Here is a 15824-nt window from a genome sequence, read left to right on the forward strand (position 1 = left end):
TGCTGAGAGTCTATATGAATGATGAACTCCTCTGACGCTCCTCAAAAAAAATCTGTATTCCTGCTGACTAGGAATAGAAAGTTTGAGGGAAACAGAGGCATCGAGCCTCCAAGCATCCATAACGTCATAGTTAATTTCAGTTAGGCACCGCTGAGGCGGCACGCCAAAGAATTATTGATGTTTCCCATCATGCTCTGCTTCAGACGCTGTGCAATTCATTTATGAAATGCGTCGTTTATTTTATTTTGTGAGACTACTGACAGGAATAGAAATCACAAACTCTGTGTTCTGCTTTCAGAGTTGTTTTGGATATTTTCAATTAACTTTTTTCCCTCGATTCCTTTAATAACTTTGCGCTTGTATTTTATGGCCTGACTCCAGCTGTGTGACGTTAGCTTGACGTTAATGAAATTAGGCAACAGTGCTTTAAGTGTTTTGCTGGCACTGAGCCATGGGACTTGTTTAGAGGAACTGAACAAAGCCTGGAATCTGAATGATGTAAAATTATTTCATAACTGTCCTTGCATGTGTGTGATAACTTGCCCTTTAACCGCAATGCTTTCATATGGTTTCAGTTCAACAATTCGGCTAAGTCGGTTGCCTGCTTTGAAAACCTTGTCCAAGCAAACGTCCGCAATAAGAAGATTCTGAAGGAGGCGGTGCAGAAGATCACTGCGAACGGCACCACTGACTATAAAATCGGCTTCAAGGAGGCGTTTGACCAGCTCTCCTCAGTAAGAATAAATAATATAGCTTAAATGTGAAAATCAAGAGCCATTATGGGGCCAAAATATAGCAACATATTTACTGCCAAAATGTTTTGTCAATCAGATAAGAAACGGATTTTTATAATCTACACACATAAATGTGTGACCCACAAGTTGAATATAATATATGATGTATTTTGATATACAAAGATTACTTTTTTGCATTACAGAAATTCCTGTCCGATAACAAGTTCAATGTTTAAAGACAAGTTTTTAGTTTATTGCACCATCTTGTGGCCTGTGCTTGTTATAATCAACAAAACTCCACTAATAAAATGTGCACATTTTATTAACAGCAGCTGTGAATATTAGAGGTTTCACAGTGGTTTACTGTCTCATTTTTCTTGGACTGTTATTGTTATGCTGTCCTGAAACTTTGCACTCGCAAATTGATTTGTTCCTTTTCTAGATGAATGTTTCAAGAGCAAATTGTAATAAGATCATCATGCTATTCACTGATGGAGGGGAGGACAGAGCTTCAGAGATCTTTGATGAGTACAACCCCGAGCAGAAGGTGAGGATCCACACACATACACAACACACACTGACTGAAATACACACACACTCAGCTATATAAATTGGGTCACTCCGTAGACTTCTAGTGTTTAGTGTACAGCGAGGTTATTATAGTTTTGCGTTTTTAAATTAGTTTTTATGTTAAATCATTAAAGAAATTTCGGTGACGCTTTACTTGAAGGGGTGTGCATAAGACTGACATGACACCCTCATAACCATGACATGACATATAGTAGGGTTTATGGCAACTGTCATTAAGTGTCTTTTGCTCAATAATGACATTTTCAATGCAAATATGGAATTGTTTAAGATGTCTTTATGACATCTTGACATAAACCAATAACATCATAACCTGTCAGTGTCTTTGTCATGAAAACTTGACATTAAATTAAGTTAAACTGTCATGTGGTTGGCTTTGACATTGGCCATCATTAGGCATTATAACTGTGTCATGAATATTTTTCATGACCTCAACTACAGTGGTAATTGAATTTGTCATTAAAAAGTTAAAATGGCTTCATGACGGCCAATGTCAAAACCAACCACCTGACAGTTTAATGTAATGTTAACCAATAAAGCTAGGTGGTTTATGAAGTTTGATGATTAATCTGCTTGTCATGTTTATGACAGGTCGTGTTGTCTTAGTAATGTCAAGTTGTCACGACAAAGACACTGACAGGTTATGATGTATTGGTTTATGTCAAGGTGCCATAACAATCACATCTCAAACAATGTCATATTTGCATTAAAAATGTCATAACTGACCGAATGACACTTAATGGCAGTTTTCATGAACATGCATAAAACTTTCTAACATATGTCATGTGATGATTGTTAAGGTGTCATGTTAGTCTTATGCACACCCCTTCAAGCAAAGTGTTACCAAAATTTCCTATAAATTTCAGTTTAGTTTTAGTTAGTTTCATTAATGGTTTATTTTAGTTTTTATTTTGCAAACACATTTCTATTTAGTTCTTATATATTTAGTTTCAGTTTTAGCTTCAGTAATTATTGTTTAGCAGAGTTAACAGAACACTTCCATTTAAAGACATTTAATGTTTGCATTTGACAGTGAACTTGTGCAAATCTCTTAATAGAAATAAAATTAATTGTTTGAAAACCAAACAAATTGACATTAAAAAAATTCATTCTTACTCATTTATATAAAAATATAATCTTGTTAAATGTGGTCTGTAAGAAAAAAAAACATGTGTACGATTATTATGATTATTTAAGATTATTTCTCCTTTCAAACATTATACTTTTGTTGATACATTTATGCTTTTTGTCTGTTGCATCATTTAAAATCATAAATCATAGTTGTACTCATATTCAAATGTTCTGTTCAGACCAGGCATTTAGTTTACTTCTACTCTAACACATGTACAACTAATTGTGGGCTAGACATGCATGTTGTTTCTGTTTTCTGCTCAGTGTGGTATCTTGTCTAATATGTGTGGTGTCTTGTTTAGTTTCGCATCTTACCTGGAATTAAGCTACAGCTATATTTGCATAAAGTCTAGACATGATGGAAATATTTATCTACCCATTTATCTACCCAGCCTCTTCTCAGGGCTGGTTCACACAGAAAGCAGTTTTGTTTTAAAAAACGTAAAAAAGACGCGGGCAAAAAAAAGACTCAAACTTTGTCATACATTGAAAAATAAAAAAGTGCAGTGGAAAAAGTGATTTCAATTCAAAGAGACATAAAACATAGGAAAAATAAATTTGTACAAAAGAATTGTACAAAAAATAAGATGTACACGCATGCACCTCCTTTTTCACTATAATTATGTGAATATCCATTTATGTCTCTCTTCTTTCAGGTTCGAATCTTCACCTTCTCTGTGGGCCAGCACAACTATGATAAGACACCAATTCAATGGATGGCTTGCCATAACAAAGGTAAAACACACGAAAATGTTATGATATGAATACGTATATATATATATATATATATATATATATATATATATATATATAATCTTGTATTAAGATGTTATGGTTTCCTGCAGGTTTTTACTATGAGATTCCATCCATTGGAGCCATCAGGATTAACACCCAGGTACATGACAGCATCACTCTAGTGCATAAAAGTGACTTCCAGCAGCATCATATTTCAATGTAACCAGACTACTTTACGTACAGGAGTACCTGGATGTGTTGGGCAGACCCATGGTGAAACAAGACAAGAAAGCAAAAAATGTGCAGTGGACCAACGTTTACGTGGATGCACTGGTACGTCAACTCTCTTATATGTCTGTATTAGTAGTTTTGTTAAAGGATACTGATTCACGTCGGTTGTGTTGCAGGAACTGGGCCTTGTGATTACAGGCACTCTGCCAGTGTTCAATAAAACCAAGAACAGTCAAGGCAAGGCTAAGGTACTATTTTGTGGCACATTTGTGTTCTCAGTTAATTCATGTTTGTCTTATGAATCAGATGAACTGAAGAGGAACCAGATCTGTTTTCAAAAGTCCTGGTTATCAATTGCAGGGCCAGAGCCAGTTGATTCTGGGGGTGATGGCCATAGACGTGTCTCTGGACGACATCAAGAGACTGACTCCTCGTTTCACTGTAAGGCGTGAGAGCGTGTGGGCGCAATCTGCACTTCTTTATTTACGACTGATGGTTTGCAACATCGAAGAACTTGCACAACCATTGCATTGAACTGTAGCAGCTGGGTCACGTTATGGGATGCTGCATTCCTTGTTTTTATTAAATCTCGTGTTTTTTTATGGCAAATACATTCAAATAGGTCATATCATGTGAAACAATTCTCCCAACTCTTTTGAAATAAAGGATAAATCTTAAATATTGACATACATACGCAATGAAAGCAAGGAAATCAGACCTTTTGTGACTGAATTTGACCTGTTCTTTAAGTTAACAGTTAATGAAATTAGTGAATAAATGTGTTTTTATGTAACAAATTGAAACAATGACTTTAAATTTTAGTCAATACTTATAACCCAATAGTTATCACATTGTTAATATTCAAGAAATATGTAAATGTTAATTATTTCAATCAAACTAAAATAGTGTAAGTACTATAATATATAATAATAATAATATACAATAAACCTATCAAATGCTTCATTGCTCTTGTCTTTTGTTTTATAAAGCTCGGGCCGAATGGATATTACTTCGCCATCGACCCCAACGGCTATGTGCTACTTCATCCCAACCTTCAACCAAAGGTACGGCTCTCGCTCATATTTCTTTCTCTCTTCTTAGACAAACTTGCTGCCCATAATTACGTGTATGGTCAGTTGTGCATGGCTGAAGAACCTTCACTACGGGTTATGTTGAAATAATGCAGGCCACCCACATCCGCAGAGCTGCCCTTCGTAATGAATATCATTCGTGCAATCCAAACACAATCGTTCTGTTTAGTTCACAGATGAAACGACATTTACTCGAAACACGTGCGTGACAATTAGTAAATGTTTAGTCAGTGTTCCATGGGATTACTGAACACTTTGTATGGAACAAGGTAGGGATGTTGAGAAACGGTTCCTCGTTAGGCACTTCTTAGAGGAAAAAGTGACTCATTGGTAAATATTTTTGCATACAAATATGGTGTGTTGACCAGTATTGATTTATGGTATTACTTTGAATGTTGTTGTTTGTCTGCAGGATCTCAAGTCTCAGGAACCAGTGACGTTGGACTTCCTGGATGCTGAACTAGAGGATGAGATGAAAGTAGAGGTGAGAGCAAACCTGTATGACGTTCTTTCTTCTGCAGGACAGAATAGACAATATTTTTTGTCCATACATTGAAAGTCAATGGACCCAACTGAAGTGAATATCATGAACAAAACAACAACCAAAAAAAAAAAAAAACTCTCGAGACTTTTTTTTCCTTCAGAATATCTTCTTAACATGAGTAAATAATAACAGATTTTTTATTTTTGGGTGAACTGTCCCAAAGTTTAAGCTCAAAAATCTGATATCAACAATCAGATTTAAAGCTGGTGTGATTTTGATTTTGTAACATCCCTTGTGTTGTGTTGTACAGCTGTTGAAGTCATTACAAAGTGATTGTTGAAGCATCAACAAACTGCAAAGTTAATTCTCAGTCCTGTTTGATTTCATAACAATATGTTGAATATAAAAATATAATTTTCTCACTTCACAGACATGACCACAGATTTCAATAGTAAATGAAAGCAATGTCCTTTTTTAGTTGTCGGCTTTTAAAGATCCAGTGACGTATTTACTGCAATCAGTGACACCTGTCTGTCTGTCTTTAGATCAGAAGAAACATGATAGATGGTCTCAAGAATCAAAAGGGATTCCACACACTTGTAAAGTCACAAGATGAGGTAATTGTGCATACTTTAAACAAGCAGTGCTTCTCAGCTGTTTTTATTTTTTTATTTTTCTTCAGAACCCAGATTTTACACACATGGAAACAACATAAAAATGGTTTCAAATTGTAACACGTGTACAAAATGAAACAAAATTACCTTAAAATCAAATTTTAAAATATATACTTTTTATTATTAGTTTAAAAAATATCCCTGTTAGTAATTCACAGCACAAAACCTATTGTTGTCTGTAGAAACCAAGTTTATCCTAGTCGTATTTATGTTAAATAGATCATATTGTTATTTTAAATATATACATAAAGAGTACATTCCTGCGAATTTGGCACATGTGTTAAACTAGATTTTTGTTTTATTTTTTGCACTATTTGCATTATTTTTTGGTTGAAATTGCACTAAAATGGTTCAGAGTTTGACTGGCCACTCATCCTTTGACATCAACAACAAAAACATATGGAAAGCATTTTCTCCTCTATTTTAAATGTTTTTTTTTGGTTGCAACCGACCAGTTGAGAACCATTGGCTGCCACAACATTAGTTATTCAGTAATAAAATGGGGATTAATGGTTCATTGAACCACTTTCGATGGTTCATTGTTTTATTCTCATTGCAGCGTTACATAGACAGGGCCACCAGAACCTACACTTGGGCTCCAGTCAACAAGACAGACTACAGGTCTGAGAATCTTTTTTAATTTGAAGTTCTTTGTTACATGTTTTTGTGTTGTGGAGGTGTGTTTGTGAACATATGAATTGCCACTAGAGGGCACTGTTTAAAATCACAATGAACTGTATTCAACAGATATTAGACATTTTACTTCCACAAGGACACAGTTGAGAGAAAACATTAATTTAGGCATAGGTTGAGGATAAAATCTCATTCATTTGAGTTTGAACCTATAAAATGCAACCTAAAAGCACCAATTTTGATTCCACTGGAGATGATGTCAGGATGACTACTGCTTTTCATCATCATTTATTTTCTGTCTTCCCTCTGTAGTCTTGCTTTAGTTCTACCAGATTACAGTGTGAGCTACATCAAGGCCACAATTGGAGATACCATCACTCAAGCAAAATGTAAGTACCCACTGGACCTTCACCCTTTGTCAAACTCAGTGAAATGCCCTCAGAGACGAGAAACCGTAGTGTGAGCTCCGGGTTTATATTCAGAGCTCATGGTTCCAGTTGTGGTCTGTCTTCGAGAGCGCTTCGCCTGGCGGGACGACGACCCCCTTAAAGGCAAAAGCAAATCACCTTGAGCATATTACACTGTTTTTCTTCCAGATGCACCTCTGTGCCTGTGTTTACCCTCTCGTCCTCTCTCATGTGGCTTTTGGGAGAGGAAAGCCAATCTTAAATGTCCATTAATTCAAGAGAGCCTTCACAGTTCCTGTGCAATATTCTTATTCAAAGCTTCTGGGGTTGAATAAAATATTGTGAAACCCCTCATGTTTTTTTTTTTTCCTTTAATTTGCCTTCCCCAAACCCTTTTCATTCTCTTTCTCTCTGTGTGTTTTTCTCTCCATCTCTCCTCCTTTCCTCTTTTCCCCGTCTGTATATAGCTTGGAGTCCCTCAAATAATTCCGGCAAGTATTTTCCTTCTGTATTTCCTTCTCACTGTGTCCAGCTCACTAGAGATCGGCCGATATTGTTTTTTTGTGACGATATCCAGACTCAGAAGAAATCGCCTTTCACATTTTTTTTGTGCTGTTCATTGCCAATAAAGATTTGAACCCAAATTTAACCTATTTTATTGATTGTATGCACTTAGTCCAAGACACTCGAGGTAATGTAACTTTTATTGATATTTATGGGGTATTCAAAAATACATCGTTCAAACATACAGTGTCTTCGTTTTCTTCATTAAAATTCTTTTTTAGAGTGAAAAACAAAATGTCAGGGTGATACAACTGTCCTGATATTAAAATGAGGAAAAAAATACAGGATGGACTGTACTAAATGGTTGTACTGATAACATTATTATTTCTTTAAGAAAATCTGTGGTGCCCTTTAGTTAAATATATACATAGAGAGTACATTCCTGCGAATTTGGCACATGTTTTAAACTCAATTTTTGTTTTATTTTTCCTTATCGGTCTATCTCTAACCTGCTCTGCACTTACAGTGTCTAAATCACAGTCACAATAGAAAATAATGGACAAACACACATACGTCTGCTTTGCATGTGTAAATGTTTCCCAGCTGAGTAAAGCAGTTTAGATGTGCAACTTCACTGTGTTTGTCAACAGTTTGAGTGTCATAAAGTGCAATGTGTATGTGTGAGAGCATCAGGAGATGTTTAGTGGATGTTTTCCTGGAGGTTTAGAAGGTGAAACCGCAGAAGACATGAGTGTGACTCTTTGTGATCTGAATTGGTGCTTTAATCTCCGCCCCTTCGCTCTCTGAATCATCTGGATGCTTTCAAAGCCTCATAAAGGGGCGGTCTAACAAAATACAGGCCTCACTCTTTAGGAAGCATCTCCTCCGTGTATGTGTGTGTTGGGTCCACGTGTTCATGTCCAGGTGCAAATGTGGTATGTGTGTGTCCCTTTTTAACTTTAACAGGACTGTGCAAACTCAAGGCTTCTAACGTTACTGTTACGCAATAACAGTCTGTACTAATAACTCATCTGCCACCCGTCCTGGATTTTCCCCTTTGACAGCACAAACTGTCATATTTTACCACTTTTTGTTGTGATACCATCGTGAGATTGAATAAGAAAAGTTTGATCAAATCTATCGAAAATACAGTGGCCTCAATAATTATTTGGACCGTTTTGCCACTCAAAATATATATTAAAAAAATAAAATAAACTAAGTGACTTAATTATTTCCTGCGTGAAATTTGACCCCCCTCCATCTGTCATCTCTCTTAGCTCATGTGAATGCATAATTCATTAACCATTTCTTGTCATTCCCTTTACAATGAGCGGAAAGCCTTAGATCAGAATGCAATATTTTTATTCAAGGCTTGTTCTGTGGATAAAATATTGGTGACCTTTGACCCCTGTGGTTTTACCCTATTTCTCTTCCTCTCTTTTCCTCCTTTCCTTGGTAAATCGCTCTCTCCTTTCCCTCTTTGCGGCATTTGACCCTTCAGAAGAAACTGGCAAGTACCGTTTTTTCTCTCCCTTTTGTCTTTTCCTTCATGTTTGAACCCTCCAGCTGTAATGTCTGACCTCTCTCATGTTTGGGTCCACCATCTGGTTTCAGAAAAAAACATACAAACAAACATACTCATGTACACTGCAGTTTTATACATTAAAAAGCTTTTTTTTTTTTTTTTACCTGTTTTAATGATGATCTTTTATGATGACTTTCACCATTTCTGTTAATTTCCTTTTTGGCTTATTTTGAACTTTCTCTCTCTGGACCACCCGTATGTGAGGTCGTGTGCCTGAACAGCAGGGTGTCACAGCAGATAACTGCTTTACTAGACAGAAGCTCAGAGACATATTTTTACAAGCTGTTGTTCGGCTTCCAGCTGACTGTAGAGTTGTGTTTCACTGTCAGGTCATTTTGAACATACCTGTAATACGTTTTTTTTTCCCCGTATATCAGTATTGTATTATTTTACCGCGCTGACAGAACTTGATCTTAATGATCTTTGATCTTACAGATTTTTGATATTTTCTTTCAGTTTCTGAAAGCCTGCAGGTGGACAAATTTGAAGAGTATGGATATACTTTAATAGCACCCAGGTAAGTCTCTTAGAGGGATAGTTCTGTGAATGACTGTTTACTTGCCTTCATGTCGTTCTCCAAATGATTCTGAGAAATGTTCCTCTTCATGTTTCAGAGATTACTGCACAGATCTGAAAGCTCAGAGTGACAACAACACACAATTTCTCATCGACTTCAATCAATACATTGACACAAAGACCCCCAACAACCCACTGTGTGAGTATCTTTCTGGTTTAAATCCAGAACTGAGCTGTAACAGGGATTGTGGTACCACAGCTTGAAGGCCAGTTCATTGGGGCTGCTCAGGGGTCATAATCCAGATTAAAACACGCACACTGTAAAAAAAATTGTTGGTTTAACTTAAAAAAGTAAGTAACCTGGTTGCCTTAAAATTTTAAGTTGATTGAACTGGAAAAAGTGAATTAATACAATGAGGGAGATTAATTTAATCATCAGAAACTCAAAATAATAAGTCATCTCAACTAAATAAATTATTTAAATTGATTTGACAAAAGGAAAAATGTGATTACAAATCTTAGAAATATTTTTTTTTTACAGTGGGTCTTTTGATCGACCAACTGCACTGTAAAAAAAATATTTCCATGATTTGTAATCACAACATTTTTTTCTTTTGTCAAATCAACTTAAATAATGTATATAGTTCAGATAATATAATATTTTGAGTTTCTGATGATTAAATGAGTTTCTGCTGATTAAATCAGTCTCCTTCATTGTGTTAACTCAAAATTTCCATTTCAATGAACTTAAAATTTGAAGGCAGCCAGGTTACTTAATTTTTTAAGTTAAACCAACAATATTTTAAAGTAGTAGCTACTATTAGCTATTAAATGCATATATTTCAACTATTTTTATTTCACTCATTTTGTTTCATAATTCAAACATGTTGCACTTTATAATAGTATTTTTTTTAAATACTATAGTATTAAAAAATCTCATTTAAAAATATATCTAATGCTTTTTTGTAATTTGTAGATGTAGTTTTAATCAGTATTATAAACATTATTACTTAATATTTCAACGACACATTTTATTTATTACAGATATTTTATTCACAATCAAACTACTTTGGTTCTCATACACCTTTTCTTGATTAAATTTGAGGTTTTGTGTGTTTCGGTTTCAGTTTAATTATATGTACTGTTCTCTTGTTGATTGTGTTAATGCTAAGTAAACCTCCTCCCTTTGCCCCCACACACACAGACACCCTCCTCCCCTCACCTTCCTCTCCACAGGCCGCTTTGATCTCACCAGGATCTGTTGGTGCTGCGGTAATCACTTAGTTTGGTGCACATGTGTTGAATGTGTAGGTTTGGCTGTAATACTTTATACCTACGAGCACACCCCCCCAGTTCGGCACCAATTACCCTGTGTGAAAGAGGAAAAGCAGGACATGTCACAGAAAAAGAGAGAGAGAGGTTGTGTGAAGGTACATCGTTAAGGTCAAGGACATTACCATAATTTAACAACTTAACTACTTAACTTGAATATTTAGACTTATAATATTCGAATGTTTATTAATGCTCCAGAAGTTGATCTCTAGTTCAGATGAACAACAAAAAATTCACTCACATTCACCAACAGACAATGATTCTGTCTGGTTTTCTTTCTTTGTTGTTTTCGGTCAAAGAATGAAACTTCCTCATGAGCACAGACAATAAAATGTTGGAAGCGGCAAAACATAGCAGTGTAAATGCTCAATTTTGGGGCTATTTGTCACAGAGGCCTGGTATTTTAAGTCCACGATTTCCTCGCTGTCAAACACAGGCGGATCAGTTGAATTGTGTTCTTGCGCTGCTCTCAATCAGGTCCTAATGAAAAGCATGCGGCGTGCAAAGGGGGGGCGGAATAAAGTTGTACACCAGCTGCTCTTTCTGAAGTGTGTGTTTTGTCGTAAAGACTTTGCGGTAATGAACTGCAGTGCGATGTTATAAAACACTTTAATGTTCTGAAGGTACCCGCACCCAAAAAAAACGGAAAAACCTTTGAACACTTACTGCCGTTTCATACCGCCGAAGAATACAATCGTGTTTCACGTCTCGGAAAATTAATCTGCGTGTTACTTTCCCGACGCGTCTCACCGCCTCGTTTTTGCGTCGCTGTCTCGCTCTCTTTTTATGAAGTTCTACTTCTTTATGACTTTGGCATCGGTTGCCTCAAAGGTCAGAATGTGGAGCCTGTTTTTACTCATGACCAACAGGTGTTTATGCATTTATCAAGTCAAAGGTGAAGCTTATAATGACGTAAAGCTTTGTTTTGTGCCCATTGACGCTCCTGTAGTTTGAGGGTCATTTTGATACTAGGACGATGGACGAAGGGAATGGCGACATGTCAACTAAGGCCTTTTTATTTGTGTACTGTTCCTCAGGTAATATGGACCTAATAAACAGGATGCTGTTGGATGCTGGCATCACCGCTGAACTGGCCAAATACTGGGGCGAACAAGAACTGTGAGTTGCACTAAATTATAAAAAAATGCAAAAAACAAGGCCACGTTGTTCCAAACCTGTATGGCCTTCTTTTGGTTTGTTTATTTGTGGAACACAAAAGGTTTTGAACTATGTTCACGCTGCTCTTTTTTCCATACAGTGAAAGCATATGGTGATCAGGGGCTGTCAAGTTTCAAAATGGACAACAGAGCATCATAAAAAGTCTTTTTTTTGTGCTATTTTGTCCTTTTAGGAATTTGTGCACTGTATGCATTTACTGTATGGAAAAGAGCAGCATGAACATTCTGCTAAGTATCTCCGTTTGTGTTCCACAGAGAGAAAGAATTGTATTTATTTTTAACAATTTATTTTTTTGTGATTGTCAGGAATGACAGAATCAAGGCTAAGTTTGTGGCGACAGATGGCGGTGTCACTAGAGTCTATCCTGCGAGGTAAATCTGTTATATTTTTTTTACGTTTAAGAATAGCAGGCAGGTCTATAGGACTAAAGTTGTCTCTGTGTGTGTGTTTCGCAGTGCTGGTCCAGAATGGACAGAAGAGGCAGAAACGTATGAGTCCAGTTTCTACAAGAGAAGTCTGGACAATGATGCTTATATATTTACATCATACCCAACCCAAAATAGTAAGTATGGATTTGTCATGATTATACAGGCATATAACACTTTTCGTATGGATTAATGGACATTTTCTGTCCTCTCTTTATCAGAAACTCACGATTCAATTTTAGCGAGTAGAGCGATGGACCTGAGAATTGATGAATTCATGCTGAAACCAGCAGGTGAGAGTCTGACGTTATAATTTCAGTAATTACCATAGGGATATACTGTAGATAGCCAGTGGTTTAGAAAGATACAGCAAAGTATGTAGTGATAAACCAACATAAAAGCCTTGACATGTGATCTGACAATATATATATATATATATATAGACTCGTTGACCATTGGCAATCTTGCTCCCTAGATATTGGCATCAACATTATCAGTAGAGCTAATAATATTCTGATAATAGATTACTAGTAATAATCGGACGAATCTTTATGGTTTGAATTGTTGTTTATTTAAGAATGCGAACTGATGCAAAATTTAAAACAACTCATGTTTGTTATATGTTTCAGTTGTCGGTGTAAAACTGGATATACAGACCTGGATGGAAAGCTTTATGAACACTACAATTACGCCTAAAGTGAGTGCAAAGAGTTAACTACCTGTATTTCTGTTAACTGTAGTGCAAGTTAGAAGGATGATTGGAAATATTGCCATTTTTATTTATCCTGGTGTCAGTTTTGCATTTGCATAAATTAAGGATGCACTGATTCTCTCTGATGCTGAGTACCTAAATGGCAGATATTTTTTTTAGCTATTTTGTTTAAATAAATTAGACAAACATTTAAAATAAAATCAACCTTTAAAATGCTATAGGTGAACTTAGACATCACAACAATGAAATTTACAGTGTAAAAATGTACTGAATATTCATTTAAAAGTGTTAATAACAGTGTTATTATGTGTTATTTATCTAAGTGTAGATGTGAAAAAGAACATACACAATTAAATATTCAATATGAGCCACTATGTCCAATGTCTATCAATAAATAAATAAAATCTCTAATATTGACTGGTAACCGATATTGTATTTATACTTTTTAACTCAAATCTGTCTATTTGTAAATCTTCCTGCACAGTGTGTTGGTGAAATCTGTGGGTGCAGGAGAAATGATGCGGTAAGATCATGTTTATTTGTTAGATCTGAAGAGATGATATTATCTATATTATATGCAATACCATTTGACATTGGTTGGATCAAAAATCAAAATACAGTGCAAAACAGTAATGTGAGATTTTGTTACAATTAAAACAACTGTTTTCTGTTTTAATGTGTTGTTTATTCCTGTGATTTCCTGTGCGTTTACTCCAGTGTCACATGATCCTTCAGAAATCATTCTAAAATGCTGATTTGCCGCTCAAAAAACATTTCTTATTATTATCAGTGTTGTGCAGCTTAATATTTTTGTGGAAACTTTTTTCAGGATTATTTCGTGTTTTTTTTTTTTTTTTGCGATAATATAAATGTCTCTTTTGATCAAGTGAATACACTGTTGCACAATAAAAGTATTAATTTCTTTTTTTTTAAAGAAACTTGACTCATATCTTTTGAAAATGAGTGTATATTACTCTTAAACTGTGTTTATCTTTTCTCACAAAGCATCTGGACTGTGTACTTCTGGACGATGGAGGCTTCCTTGTCATGGCCAATCAGGACGAGCGCATGAGTAAGGTGGGCCTCTCTCTCTTACCCAGTCAGAGCCTCTCCATTTTGCCTCCATTCCACATTCTTTGACCCCTGGAGAGCACCCACCCAACCCCACCTGCACCCCGCCGGCAACAGCAGTAGAGTAAATGTTTAAAGTTAGGCTCAGTGAGGGAAACCAATCAGAGCAAAGTGTGTGCGGGATAAATCATGGCCGGAGTGTTTGGCAGCAGGACTGAAGCCAAGGGGACTGATTGTGCCCTATACAGGCAGTGTGGGCAGACTCTCCAGGGGTCGGCTAGGACCGCACATTCATTACGGCTGTTATTGCACGGGGAGCGGCGGCCGTTCCGTACACTCTAGGATTTATATCACCTTTGGACTGACTTATAGTCTCGGACGAACGCGCTCTTACATTTTTACGTCTAATACAAAGCTGGAAGCTAAGCTGTGTGTGTTCGTAACAGTAACCAGAACAGGGGCGTGTTTTTAAAAAAAATTCCTCATACACTCGCTGTCGGTATCACACCTCAGAGATTTTCTGGGCTCTTAGACAACTCGTTCTATGGTTTAAATTATGGTAAAGAAGTAGGTTTTCCTAATAAGATTAGAAAAGATCCTATCGGCCCCCCGAGCACGGTGGGCTCCACACTCTTTAAACACACAGCATGTTGTTCACAGCATGAACTAATTCTACAGATAAGTACAGACAGACATCTTCATCCCCATAGTGACACATGCCTGATGTCATCTATTGCACTATAGGACAATTTGGTGAGATTATGACTTTGTTTAGTCAAAATTAATCACTATTTTGAACTCCGTATGCAGAATTTTACCATCAATCAGTGTGGAAAACATGAAAAAAGTAGACTGATACCATCTGCTTCCATGATTTATTTGTTTTTATTTTACCTTTCCTTAAATTGCCTTACCTTACCATACCAAACCAAACAATAAGCTTCACCAACAAAGAATCAGATTCAGAAAGCCGTACTTTGTCCTGCAGAAAACTGCTAATAGTTGACGACTAGATGTATGTGTGTATTCAGAGTCCTTAGACTGTTTGTAGCTCATCTCAGGACATCTGCAGAGCAAATGGCGAATAAACAAACATTTCATTGCGGGTTTAAACGATGTTAACTGAATGAAAACAAAAATAGCCTTTGTATAATTTAGCAGTGGTACATCTTCAAAGTCTGTGACTGTTTCTTTTTAAAATGAAGATTCATGAGGGGCATACAATATTGTCCCCACAAATAAGACAAAACCTTCCTTTGGAGATGTATGGAGATATTAGAAAAAGGATTCAACGATTTTTTTGTGTGGTCACGTTTGGCAAATTTTGTGGAAAAATCCAGTCATTTCAATAGAAATTCACACGATTGAGAATTCCGCGTAATGATTTTTGCAAAAGTTTAGAGGTGGTCACGCAGTGTTGACTAATAAAAGGCGGCTTGATTTGAAAGTGAGTGTGTGCTTGGCAATGCTATTCTTTTGGTAATAAACAATGGAACTCTTTGCCAGCAAAATTGCCCGAAATGTCGCTAATAATTATCCCAGTAAAAAACAACAGAAGTCTATGGTATAGTTATGACCCTTATTATGTTTAAGTACATTTGTGCATTTTCTGTGTTTTCAGATCGGAACGTTTTTCGGGATGATTGACCCCAGCCTAATGAGAAATATGATGAATGTCTCCCTCTACTCATTCAACAAAACCTATGACTACCAGGCCCTCTGTGAACCCACCAGAGAATCTAAAGCTGCCGCTGGTCTCAGATCAGTCTACGTGGTGAGTTTCATTCTTCTT

At 36.3% G+C, this 15824-nt stretch overlaps 1 protein-coding gene across 3 annotated transcripts in view; it reads left to right on the forward strand.

The window, feature by feature from the left end:
- Positions 1-15824, forward strand: part of cacna2d1a (calcium voltage-gated channel auxiliary subunit alpha2delta 1a) — an 83651-nt gene that overhangs the window by 56977 nt on the left and 10850 nt on the right. For all 3 annotated transcript variants that reach the window (XM_089127295.1, XM_039668307.2, XM_089127296.1), the window contains 22 exons: positions 576-734; positions 1177-1281; positions 3110-3188; positions 3299-3348; positions 3432-3521; positions 3596-3667; positions 3780-3860; positions 4409-4483; positions 4923-4994; positions 5540-5611; positions 6228-6289; positions 6614-6690; positions 9254-9314; positions 9412-9512; positions 11683-11764; positions 12130-12195; positions 12280-12386; positions 12471-12542; positions 12879-12946; positions 13446-13484; positions 13967-14038; positions 15654-15806. In XM_089127295.1, coding sequence (XP_088983421.1) covers positions 576-734; positions 1177-1281; positions 3110-3188; positions 3299-3348; positions 3432-3521; positions 3596-3667; positions 3780-3860; positions 4409-4483; positions 4923-4994; positions 5540-5611; positions 6228-6289; positions 6614-6690; positions 9254-9314; positions 9412-9512; positions 11683-11764; positions 12130-12195; positions 12280-12386; positions 12471-12542; positions 12879-12946; positions 13446-13484; positions 13967-14038; positions 15654-15806 — 1815 coding nt within the window. The remainder of the gene's footprint in view (positions 1-575; positions 735-1176; positions 1282-3109; positions 3189-3298; positions 3349-3431; positions 3522-3595; positions 3668-3779; positions 3861-4408; positions 4484-4922; positions 4995-5539; positions 5612-6227; positions 6290-6613; positions 6691-9253; positions 9315-9411; positions 9513-11682; positions 11765-12129; positions 12196-12279; positions 12387-12470; positions 12543-12878; positions 12947-13445; positions 13485-13966; positions 14039-15653; positions 15807-15824) is intronic.

The sequence above is a fragment of the Pimephales promelas genome, chromosome 24, assembly GCF_988280905.1.
Source record: "Pimephales promelas chromosome 24, fPimPro1.hap1.1, whole genome shotgun sequence".
Classification (NCBI taxonomy): Eukaryota; Metazoa; Chordata; class Actinopteri; order Cypriniformes; family Leuciscidae; genus Pimephales; species Pimephales promelas.